The 13,119-nt window shown below is 37.4% G+C and overlaps 1 protein-coding gene and 1 pseudogene across 2 annotated transcripts in view; both read right to left on the bottom strand.

The window, feature by feature from the left end:
- The window catches only part of PTPN21 (protein tyrosine phosphatase, non-receptor type 21), a 112,491-nt gene that overhangs the window by 93,440 nt on the left and 5,932 nt on the right, over nt 1-13,119 (bottom strand). For both annotated transcript variants that reach the window (XM_027844902.1, XM_027844901.1), the window contains exon 2: nt 10,862-11,242. In XM_027844902.1, coding sequence (XP_027700703.1) covers nt 10,862-11,041 — 180 coding nt within the window. In that variant the 5' untranslated portion in view covers nt 11,042-11,242. The remainder of the gene's footprint in view (nt 1-10,861; nt 11,243-13,119) is intronic.
- LOC114030151 lies at nt 7,752-8,133 on the bottom strand (annotated as a pseudogene).

Below are 13,119 nucleotides of genomic sequence, written 5' to 3'. Positions count from 1 at the left end.
AAGTGACTTACCCAAATACAGCCAAGTCCTAAGTGACTTATTTGAATCTAGTTCCTCTGACTATATAGTCCTTCTTCTATATAATGAATCAAAGCAAACCACAATATATTTATGAAATTGACCAAATATCGTGGTCAATATAAATTAGATTGTTGCTTAATAAATATTTATCAGTTGATGACTGATATTCTACCATTCGTGAATATTCCACCCAAAGATGGAAGCAGAATGTTCATTTATTAATTAATGTAGACTATAGACAATCTAACTCTAATTACACTTCATACATCTATGGATGAAAGCTATTTTAAGAGTCCAAATTAAAACAGTTATTACAGAAGCAATTTTGTCTAAATTCCTGTGTGCTATACTTAGATAACAGTTAAGATAAAGTTAACAGATGCTTAAAATACTTGAAACAATTTAACTTAAAATAATTTAATAGTTAGAAAAGGACATGGGTTGGGTAAGGTTGAGGGGAATGGGAATAAGAGAATAGGAGGAAGGGGCTGGGGACAGTTTTCTCCTAAATGGCTAGTGACTGATAAATACAGAAATGGGGAAATAAAAGAAGTCATGGGGGTAATAGTGAGCGATAAATGAATAATGCAGCTCCCAGTCTCAAAGGTGTATTTTGCAGATGGAATTCTATTTAACCTGGCATCTGGGTAGATAGAGGGGAGTGGGGCAGCGGTAGCTGGCAATGAGAGGAGGCTGGGCCTGGTTTTGCCAGTCTGGGGTGACTGGTAGAGGGGGTAAATCAGAGGTCTTCCCCTTCATGAATATACACATGCCCACAAACCTCTATCTTAGAAGGCAGAGGTCCTTCTCTCCTCCCCTCATACCCTCCCTGTCACAGGGCAGTGACTGAAAATTATGGGTACGGGTTCTGGAAAAAAAAAATTACATGTTTCATAGAAAAATATTTAAGTTTTAAGAAGAAAGTATATTATTTGTTTTATAAATAATACAAATACATAATTCTTTAAATCTGATGACCAAGAATACTTTATGAAACCATGCTTCAAAGTAATGGTTTACACCATACCTTCAGTTCAATATATCACATGATGTCAAAAGGAGTTATTAAAACATCAGTTCAAAAGTCAGGCAAGGCTCAGATTCTTAAAACTAGACACTGCTCAGATTCTTACAATCTAGCCAATAGCTCACTAATGTTCAGACTCCTTAAGAGTCTGTCCAATATGACTGATGTTCTAATAAACCTTGTCTTTGGCTGAAAGAAGGCTTGGGTCAAATTCTTTTGGGCAGGACCCACGTGTTGTGATTTTGGGGTCCCAGCACCCCTAAACCTCAACATTTTGGTGGCCTGTATGGGAAACTGCTTAACCCCAAGTCTTTCTCCAGCCAAGAATGGAAGGTATGTAAGCCGCCCCTTCCCGTTCCCCTCCTTTCTTGATCTGCAGTTGGGGTTGCTCTCCAAGCACCAAGGGTTGGAGGTGCTTTTCTGGCAGACAGTTACGAGGCTGTCTCACACTTGGCCTGAGACTCTCAGGCTCTCAGTCCACTGGGTCGGTTCAAGGCCATGGACCTAGGTGCACCTTTCACGGCATAGAGGACAAGGATGAATGCCCTATATGGAAGTGTATGCCCAATTTTGTCAGTTCTCTCAGCACTAGGGAATTGGGGAAAACTGCAGTTGCATTTTGGTTCCCTGAGGCTTACTTACTCCCTTTCCTCTATATCCCTGAATCCTCCTTCATGGAGATTACAGGGAAAAGTTAGACAGCTAAAACTATCTTGGCAGATTCTGGAGGTGTCGTGATTGATCATTGGGGAGTTTTGAAACTCCTCCTTACAACCCTGGCCACTCCATTCTCCCACTCCCTTCCCTTGAGTAACCCCTCTCATATGAGAAGAGAGTTTCACCCTTTCCCCCTTCACCTTTCATTTCACCCTCCCCCACCCGGGAAAGGAGGGGGAGGGGCAGCAGCTACAGCATGGGCCCCACTGGCAATGGCCTTGGGCCCTGGGGCAACCTTTGCCTGGAAGCATCACCCAGGTTCAGCACATCCTGCTCAAGGTAAAGAAGCTAGCCTTCGAACTTGGACTGTACAGGCTATTCACCTACAATTGATAGCAAACAGCAGATACCAGCCAATGTCCCCCCTTCGTTTCCTGGTTGCAACCTGTACCAGGTTTCAGTCAACCTCCTCTTTGGGACCCCCCTAAGGCAGGGACAGCTCTATGCCCCTTGCCAGCAGGAAGAAGTTTCAGAAGCCATGTCCTTCACCCCTTATCCCAAAAGAATTTGGGTCCTATTTGTTTGAGGGGGGAATAATGAGGATGGGAGTTAGACCCCAAAAAAGAAAAACTCTGGACTTTCCCACATGGCCAAATCTCTGGCATTTGCCTGAGGCTATAATCCCATCAAATGGCCTTTCATTGTGGCTACACCCAATCTCTCAATTCTGTTACCCTTAACCTAGCCTAGCCCTCCATTGTCTTATCTCCCTATGGCCTCTGGCCATTGCCCACCCTTAATCCTAGCTAGGCTCCATTCTCCCTTGGCCACTAGAGGTCCAGGTCCCAGGCATTCTGTTCACCCCAGTTTACTGGCCACTCCCATTCAGATCTTCCTTAGACCCCTCCTCCAGTCACCCCAGACTACTTGGCCACTCCTAGATCCCTCCCATAGTCTTTCTGTACATAAGGTCCATCTTGTCTCCATTAAGGTGCTCAGATTCTTAAAATCTAGCCACTGCTCAGATTCTTACAATCTGGCCAATAGCTCCTTAAGAGTCTGCCCAATATGACTGATGTTCTAATAAACCTTGGCTTTGGCTGGAAAAAAAAAAGTCAGCCAAAATAATTGTGTTCCTTTAACACATTAACCACACAATTCTCAACACTATCATCCTTTTCCCACAAACTTTTATGGGAAAGGAAGCTAAAAAGAAAATATACTAGAGTACAGAACTCAAAACTTTGTGTGTAAATGTTTAATTACCTACAATTAGAACAACTACACCAACTCAGTAAGGCTAATAGGGGCAGAGAGCAGTTCAGATAAGGTTTAGGCCAACCATTTTCAAACCATAGTAGGTACCACATATTTCACTTGCTACAACTTGACAGAGTTAACAGAATGAAATTAATTTCAAACATAAATTGAGATACAAAAAACTGTGATAACATCGGGAGAAAAAATACTCAAAATTCAAAGCTCCATTATGAAGAGATTAACAGTGATTATCCTGGCCATTAAACAATATTATTCTTTTTACTTTAATTAATAAAATGCTTTATATATAGATTTTCAGAGTAGTTTCAAGCTTATAATGGTAGGTGTACTCATAAATAAAATGAAAATGTCTAATTTCAATAGAATTAAGTCAATTAAGGAATTCATTTAAGCCTTTGCTTCAAATATTATGTAATGTCCTACTATAAATATGCAAAGAATTTCAATGGAGAAGAGACATGGAGTTTTCCAACTAAGATGCTGGAGAGATATTTAAAGGGAATCCAGCTCTTCATATACGCCTCAAAAAAGAAAACAGAAATATAAAAGAAGAGAAAAATGGATTTCAAAAATATACAGGCTAATATTGAAGAAAGGGAGCAATTAGGAAGATGTGGTGTTAAAAATGGAAAGTATCAATAAAACTTTTTAAATTTAAATACACACATGAAAATAAAATAATCTGAAACAGAAAATGAGCAAAGTACCATTACAATGTATATGTATAAACACACAAATACATACATAAATGAGAGCAATAAATAACTAAAGTACTAAGGGCAGCACAGATGGAAAAAGAAACAGCCTTAAATGAATAAATGTCACACTTAGGAAAAGTAAACAAGAATCAGCACTGGTAATAACATCGTTAAGACCAAATAAAAAAAAAAAGAGCTTGTAAAAAGCAAAAATTCATGAGGACAACTAAAATTAGAACCTTAAAATGCTAAAACAAACAAATAAATAAATTTTTTTAAAGAATTGAGGGAAATAATTTCTTAAATGATCAACATGGAGACTGACAGAAAATCTTTTGAAAAGATAAAAGCAATCAACAATCTATAGTAAATAACAGGATTTCACATATTAAAGAACTTGACATACTTTTAAAATCACAAAACTATTGACAAAAATTGGAAAACATGTAGATTGTGAATGGAACAACTTCATAATTACTGAGAGCTTAAAAAAATGTAACCTTTCACCCCTCAAAACCTCAACAATATATTCCAGGAAATCAAGTGTTACCCACCCACAGCTCAAGCCTGACATTTGCATAAGACTCTCCTCTCTGGTGTAAAGAATGATCCCAGATTCATGTAGAGACAGTGGGGGGGAATTGCTTAGGGACTTGCAGGGGGAATATTCCTTATTCCTTCTGATTTCCAGAAGACACCCAGGGTTCCTGACTCTCTTCAGAAAGAGGTTCTTGGAGGAAAGGAATGGCTATAGGAAGAAGCCAGCATGTAGAAGAGCCATTGCCTGCATCATATGTCTGTACCCAGCTTCCCTCAACTTTGCGGAATTTCCCCTTTGTAATACTGGGGACTCTCGAAACTGGAAGCCAGAAGAAAGAAGGATTTCTTCCTCCACTGGGGACGATGGTAGAGGGGAATGGGAGAACAAGGATGGCTTCTCTCACTGTATAAGACCAAGCACATGAGAAAAATGTCTTTTTTTTTCCTTCCTTCCATGATTTTGGCTGGCAATAAACATCTGCCTGGATTTCCACTGAAAATCCCCAATTTCAACAACAGGAAGATCTTCAAGCCAAACTGTATTTCAAAACAGTTCTGGATTCTAAAACAAACCAAATTAGTTGCTAGAGTATTCACTGTATTGGCTAAATCACCATTTTCCAAGGGTGTTTAAGATACTTCAAAGGAAACAAAAAGAAAAAAGAAAAGAGAGAAGCAGCCCCTCCTAGATTCTAGTTAAACTATGATAGTTAGATTAGATTCTAATACAGATAATAATAGATTCTAGTTAATAACAGTAGTAGTAGTAGTAATAACAAAATAATCTGGGCAGCTAGGTGTGGCAGTGAATAGAGTGCTGGGCCTGGAGTCAGAAGGGCTCTTTCTGAATTTAAATGTGGCCTCAGACACTTACTAGCTGTGTGACCCTGGTCAAGTCACTTAATCCTGTTTGCCTCAGTTTCCTCATCTGTAAAATGAGCAGGAAAAGGACATGGCAAACCACTGAAGTATCTTTGCTAAGAAAACCTCGAAAGGAGTCACGAAGAGTCAGACACAACTGAAAACCCACTGAACACAATAACAAGTAATAATAATAATAGTAAGAGTAGTAATAATACTGCAAATTAGCACTTTTACATTTGTGGTGTGACTTACAAATATTATTTCATCTTATCACAACTCAGGTCTTTCTAACTCCAAATCCAGTGCCTCTTAACTAAATCATAATACCTCAACTCTTTTTTTCTTTATTACAAGGGAAAGTTACATAGTAGTAAAGTCTCTATCAGTATAAATACTGTAGTTGGGGCAGCTAAGTGTATACAGCACTGGCCCTGGATTCAGGAGGACCCGATTTCAAATCCGACCTCAGACACATAACACTTACTAGCTGTCTGACCCTGGGCAAGTCACTTAACCCCATTGCCTAACTAAAAAATACATATAAAATAATAAAAAAATTTTTAAAAAAAGACTAGTGTAAAAAACAAAAGACATCAATAGGATTCTGAAAAAATAAAATGACTGAGAAATTCACAAAGCAGTTCTCAAAGAAAATTTATGGTACTAAATGTGTATATCAATAAGAAAATTAGTTGCATCTTTATTTTAAAAACCTTGAAGAAAAATAAAGCCATATACCAAGAGAAAAAAAAATCCAATATCAGCGAAGAGATCCATGTGAATAAGACAGAAAACAACTGAAATTCCAAGGACTGCATTTTTTTTAAGGACTAGAAAAAAACCTGATGATCAAGAAATCTAATCAGAAAAGGAGAACAAACCCAAGTCACTAAAATTAGAAATAACAAAGGAGAAATCACAAAAGTAAAAGAAATCAAGAAAATTATCAGCAATTACTTTAGATAGCTCTATGTTAATATGCATCCATTTCACTTAGATTTTCAAATTTATCTACAAAATATAAAATATTTAAATCAACAATGTAACTAGTAGATAACCTAAATGAACCAATGATAGAAGTAAAAAATCAGATTCACCATTAAAAGGGGAGAAGGGAGAGATACAGAAGAATACAGAAGAAAATCTTTTCAACCAAACTTTTAAAAAACAAGTAACTCCTATGCTATATATTTATAAAACAAAGAAAAATGGTAAGATACCTAGTTTCTTCTTAGAGATAAATATAGTTTTCATTGCTAAACCAAAAAAAAAAAAAAAAAAAAAGACCAGGCTAAGAGAGAAAAGTGAACACCAATATCATTAATATGAAAACATTTTTTAAAACTTGTAAATAGAGCACAGCAATACATCTATAACAACAAAAGTCACCCAACCTGACCAAGTAGTATTTTTAACTGGAAAAGTGATCGCTGCATTAGAAGAAAAACTTCGACAAAAAAGTATTTTTTAAAGTTTTTCAAATATGAAAATAGAAGGATCTTTTCCTTAATATGATAAAAAAAGACTATTCAAAACTTCAATTTAATATTATCTACAAACTATAAGCAACAGAAACATTCTCATTTAACAAAGGTATAAAACAGGAATATCTATTCTCATCACCCTTAATTTGGCATAATCTTAGAAATGTTAGCTATAGAGAATAATATGGCAATAAGAAAGAAGAAAAAAACTAAAAACAAACGTGTTCCAAAATAAGGAGGATAGTAATGGCTGAATAAATTATGGCATGTAAATGAATTATTGAGACAAATAAATATTAACAATCATTTCTATATAGTACTTTCGGGTTCCCTAAGCATTTTCTACATAATAACCTTGCAAGGCAGGCAGTGAGAGTATAATTCCCAATTTACAGATGGGGATACTTGGGCTCTGAGAAACTGAAGGATATATACAACGTCAAGTGTCTGAGGAAGGATTAAAACCAGGCCTCTCACTCCAAGTCTAGCATTTTTTCTACCACAGCTTGCCACTCTGAACAGAAAGAACTATGGACAGGCTTAGAAGATGTAAAGCAGAGTGCGGGAGGAGACCAAAATATACATACTAATTACAATTATGTAAGTACATTAAAACTACAAAAAAATTCACGTTAAATGTGTAGTACAACTGTGTACAACTTTATATAAAGCATTTTTTTAAAGTAAACAACATAAGGGTTTAATTACATGTACAATCTTGTGAAATAAAATAAATGGAAAATTTTGAGTAGAAACAAATAGAACATGTGCATTGTGAGTTGCTGAGAGAGAATGAGACAGAAAAAAAAGCAAAAAAGGAATAGAAATGACTGGAAAACATTAAAAAGGCCACACAGTACCTTCAGTTTCCATTGAATAAAAAAATCTTATCAAAGCTGATTAAGTTTTGCAAACCAGCACTAAACCCAAATGAGTCCATAATATATGACTTCATTTTGAAATACCTCTAAGTTTATGAATTCCTATAATTGTCAACTAGATACATAATAATTCTATGTATCTAGTACAACAAGGCCCACTAATTTTACAAGTCTTACCTTCAATTTCTATTAAAAGTTGCAGTAAGTGGCATCTTACCATTCTGACTACTTTAATAAGACATTTCTTTCCTATTGTGAGGAAGCAGTCATTTCTTTCTTTCTTTTTTTGGGGGGGGGGGTCCAAAACACAAGACTATTTGTCAAATCTTTATTGGGTAAGTGGGGAAGGTTGGCAGGGTCCAGCTTAGTCTTTCTTGGCAGCAGCCTTCCTCATAGCAGCTAGGACATTGCTGAGTTCCTCTCTCTTCCTCTTGGCGGGGATGTGAGTTCCCACCCTTTTTTTGATGAACTTAAGGGCTTGCTTATGCTTGGAGACCTTTAACAATTCCATGGCCCGCCTCTCATAAGGGGCAAATCCACACACCTCCCGGATCCCGTCTCTCACAAACTTGGTGTTTGGTCAAATGCCCATAGCGGCGGCAGTGTCTCGTCTTGGAAACGTTTTTGGTAACTTTTTGGCCCTTGCTGAGGCCTATGGCCATGAGGTATTGGATGGCCATGGCTGCAGCTACTATAGGCCCAATGGCAGACACAGCAAAAGGGAAGCAGTCATTTCTTGATTAATTCTTTCTTGCAAAATGTTGGACCAGCATTTATTTTTCAAAGTTTTTATTTCAATGACAAGTTTAGAACATTGGGCCAGATCTAATAATATGAAACTTAACAAACATAAAGATAAATTAGGTACTTCACTTATACTGGTTTTGGTTTTGTTTGGTTTTTTTTAATTAGCTTCACTGGTATTAGAAGGGGAGGCATGGCCAGATAGGTTCAGCTTCTTTAAAAAAAAAAAAAAGATCTGGAGGTTTTAGTGAATGGTAGATTCCCAGGATGATAAAACAGCCATGAAAACTAATGGAATCTTTGGCATAACAAGGAGGCCTAAAGAGGTACTGTTCAACTCTAATATGCCCAGATTAGCCAGGTGAGTATGAATGAAATGAAGGGGGGGAGGAGGGAAGCATCTATTTTACATTTTCTATGTACCAGGCACTGTGATAAGTCCCAGGGGATACAAAAAAGAAGACAGCAAGATTGTCTCTGCTTACAAGGAGCTTATATTCTAAAAGGTTACATAAAGGATTGTTAGTGGGAGAAGGGGTAGAGAAGGATAATTGAGGAATTGACATTGAAAATGTCCAGAAAGTGATGGAGAGGTCTGGAAAGATAAGGCAAAAGATTATCAGTCAAAGTCCAGGTTCTCAAGGGAGGATGATGAGAATTATGCCCAATCCTAGGTGCCATATTTTAAGAAGGGTACTGATAAACTGGAGAGTGTCCAGAAGAAGGCAGCCCATATAGCATCAGTTGAAGGAAATGGATGATCTCTACAGTTTCTTCTAGTTTCATAATTCTAAGTGCTAATACAGAGCATTTATTTAAGACCATCACCACAAAGGAAACAGGAGTTAAGCACCAGATTTGTGCCATTTTGAGATTAAGCAGTAACACATTTTTATCATCTAAATCCATGTAAATACAAAAACATGTACAACTATAAATAATTTTAAATTTGCTAAGTAAGGGAAAATGATACATTATCATTTATTGGATATTCCAGAATTGATTACTTGGCAGGAGTTTTGAGTAGAGATGATTATTTCTGGGTAAAATAATTTGGATAGGTCAGGGAAGGATAGGCCTATAAACATTTCTTTATACATATAAGGCAGAATCTCTATTGGTTTGGAAGGAAATATGCTAGTTATATGGAAAACTATTAAACACTTGAAAAAGAGGTGAAAGTGACGAATGGACTGTTCTTTTCAAGTACAAAGGACCTCCTACATGCCATGCTTTCATATTTTCAAAGCACCCTTCTATTCCAGTAAAAGGCAGTCTCATCACAAACCAGATGAAAAATTTCCTCATTTTTTAGATCATTCAGAGGTAAGCAATCTCTTTAGCCAGGACAACTAAGCAAAGTCAATGAGTACAGCAGATCTATGGCACAGGTGAGACAAAGAAGAAAGGGGGAGGAGGGAGAGCAGATGTAAGTCAGAAAGAAATGAAGACAGGTGCATAAACAGAGCAATAGGACAGCCAGGTGGTACAGTGGATAGAGTGCTGGACCTGAAGTCAGGAAGATTCATCTTCCTGAATTCAAATCTGGCCTCAGACTTTCTAGCTATGTGACCCTGAGCCGGTCAATTTAACCTGCTGCCCTCAGTTTTTTCATCTGTAAAATGATCTGGAGAAGACGCTGGAGAAGCAAATCACTCCAGTATTTTTGCCAAGAAAACTCCAAAATGGGGTCACAGAGAGTCAGACAGGACTGAAAAACGAATGAATGATAAGAAAGTAAAGCAATCATTGAATCAATCAGTCAGTGGTCCTAAAGACACATTACCTACCCCTCCCTGATAATAAATTGCAACATTAATAAAAATTCAGACAGGAATACTATTTAAAAAACTGAAGTAAAATATGAAAAGTAATAAATTCACTTCTTCACCCAAGGCAATGTGTTAAATTCCAGTGATACAAAGACAAAAATGGAACAGGGCTTATATTCTAGAAGACAACATATAGTAAGGAGGAGCACTGGACTTGGAGTCAAGAGTCCTGGACTTGAATCCTGTCAAATCACTTAACCTCACTTTTCTCTCAGCTGCAAAGTAGTACTAAATAACTAAATACTGTTTCCCAGACATAGTTGCAATGATAATAATCATAAGGAAAATAATTCTGATTACCAACCACCCCTCTCTCTATGGCATTATAACGTTTACAACCATATATAGCCAACTCTTCCTTATGAATGAAAGTCATGGCTTAAATAATCTAAAAGATATTCATATTTAACTTTGGAGTACATTTGGAGATAGGAAATTTACATTTTAGATTATGTTTAACATACTTTTCATTCCTGGGGAGAGAGCTGGCCAAAAATACCCTAAATTAAGCTTGACTAAGACAAATAAAAAGTTCACCACAGTCAATTCATAAAGTAGATAATCAGGAAATAAAGAACCATGATGACCCAAAGCTCAAATCAAATTTGAGCATTATAAATTGAGAGAGCCCATCTTAGCCATTCGACACTAAAGATTCCCATCTATTATATCACACACAATCAAATGAAAATTTTTTTCCTAAAGTAGCTAGGAAAAAATAGAACTCATTCGATAAGCATTTATTAAGTACCTACTATATTCCAGAGGCTGTGGATACGAAAACAAAAAACAGAACAGTAAAGAGGGAAGCCCTATTGGCTTATTTGCCTACCTCACGAAGCTCTAGTCTTTGGGCTACAGCTTCCAGGCTTTCCTGACCAGTGCTCTCCACAGAAAGTGTGAACTCCACAAACTCATTGTCTAGCAGTTGGATTCGGGCAACCAGACAGCTCTTGCTGGACACTGTGTATCGACGAGTACGTTTCAGTTTCAACCCAAATGGAAGTGGCATCTTATCTCCCCTTCTATTGTAAGGGGGCAGTGAGGAAAAAGCAACACCACTGACCCAGTGGAAGGTAATGGAGAGAGAATGTTGGGTCTCCTGAAGAGTTGAGAGTTGTAAAGTCTCAGGCTGCTCACCCAGCAGCGTCTGCAGCCATTAAAAAGCATCTGATTCTCCAAGGTCCAGGTGAAGGGATCATCCACCAAAGTACTGTGAAAAGAGAAGATTAATTTGTTTATGCAAGGATATCCTGGTAACTGCAGACTTAGCTTTAAAACAAAACAATCAATAAGCCTTCATCCACAAATCAGACTTCTCTGACCTCTAGAGATATGTTTAGAGATAGGAAAATAGATGTAAAACTCTGAGCACCAGGATAATATTCCTTAATCTCAACTACATTTGAAAGACCTCACCTTCAACTGAAACATTTATTAAGCACAAAGCATGTGCTAGGTACTGGGGATTCTAACATGAAAAATGATATGGTACTGATCCCAAAAGAACTTACATTCTACTGAGGGGGTAAGGGCAGCAGGAATGACATATATACATACATGTGTGTATGTATGTATATGTATATATGTGTGTGTGTGTGTGTGTGTATATGTATATATAATAGAAGGTATAATGTGATGAAGGCAGGACAAAAATCTAGATAAAGTATTCTAGGAATATTTGAGAAAAATAACACATTCAAACGAAAGTGAGGGTGAGGGAAAGCTTCACAGACAAAATGGCACCTGAGTTGAGTCTTGACAGGCATTGAGATAAAGAGGGAATGTTTTATCAGGATGGTAGATACCAGATGTGAGAATGAAGGGAGGCTGGAAAGATCTAGTGGTTCCAGGAACTGAGTAATCACATTTGGCTGGAATGTAGAGTGTGTGAAAGGAAAGAATGTTAAATAAAGCTTGAAAGGTAGGTTAGAGCCCAGACTGTAAAAGGTTTTAAATGCCAGGCTATGGAATTTGTATTTAAGGCAATTGGAAGCCACTAAAGGATTTTAAACAGCAGAGTGACATGGGAAGATCTATGCTTCAGAGAAATTATTTTAGAAGTTATGTGCTAAGCATGGATTAGAGAAGAAAGAGACCATTTCGAAAGCTATTACAGTAGTCTAATCCAGAAGAGGCCCTGAACTCAGGTGTGGTAAGGGAATTAAGATGTGTAAAGTAGAATCAACAGGAATTAACAAGTGATTTGGCATGAGGCGGGAGGAAGGTGAAGTAAAAGAAGTGTAAGAGATGACATCAGCATTTGGAGCCTGGGCAAATAGCAGTGCCATCCACAGAAATATGGCAATTGCATTTCCTGTAGCACTCTGTCCAGACTTCTCCTTTACATTATCACATTCATATATGTCTATCTCATACCATAAATTTCTTGCATACAGAAACTATTATTTTCATTTCTATATCCCTAGCAACTATGGCAATGTCTCACTGTAGGTGCTTGGGAAATGTTAATTCGGTTGAATATCCTTGAAAGGAGAAAATTAATTCTGATAAAATGTCCATTAAAATGAATGTCAATTTTATATCATCACCTCCCAGACACCTTCAGCCATGCAATCTGCACTGTACTCTGGCCCCCATGTCCACTGCCTCCAGGACCTGAGAATGGGACTCTGCATTTAGGGACACCTTAGTGTTCAATAAACCAGCTTTAACCTTAACTTGCTCAGTTCTAAGCCTCAACTCCACTGCATTTCACTTCCAGGCAATCTCCAGCCACCACCATCACCCCTTCCCGCTCCCCTATATGTGTAGTCTTCCTGAACAATACAAGCTCCCTTGAGGAAACAGGGAAAGGACTGTTTTGTTTGCCTTTAAGTGTATCTCCAGCACTTAGCACAGTACCTATCACTGCAAATAATTTACTTTATCATGGGATGGCTAAGACAGGGAAAAAATAAGTATAAGGAGAAATTCAGGGAACATAAAGACATAATATATCAATAAAATTTTATTTTAAAAAAAGTTATTTTCTTATTTACTTAGTATCTGGAAAAATCTCTTCCAATTCCTCTTCCCTCCCCCAAATACTCTAAAAGTCATTCCTGAGCCCCTAAAATATCCTCAGGC

Source organism: Vombatus ursinus, unplaced genomic scaffold, assembly GCF_900497805.2.
Source record: "Vombatus ursinus unplaced genomic scaffold, bare-nosed wombat genome assembly UNPS02014945.1, whole genome shotgun sequence".
In the NCBI taxonomy this organism is placed as follows: domain Eukaryota; kingdom Metazoa; phylum Chordata; class Mammalia; order Diprotodontia; family Vombatidae; genus Vombatus; species Vombatus ursinus.
This window is presented reverse-complemented; position numbering and strand designations above follow the sequence as displayed.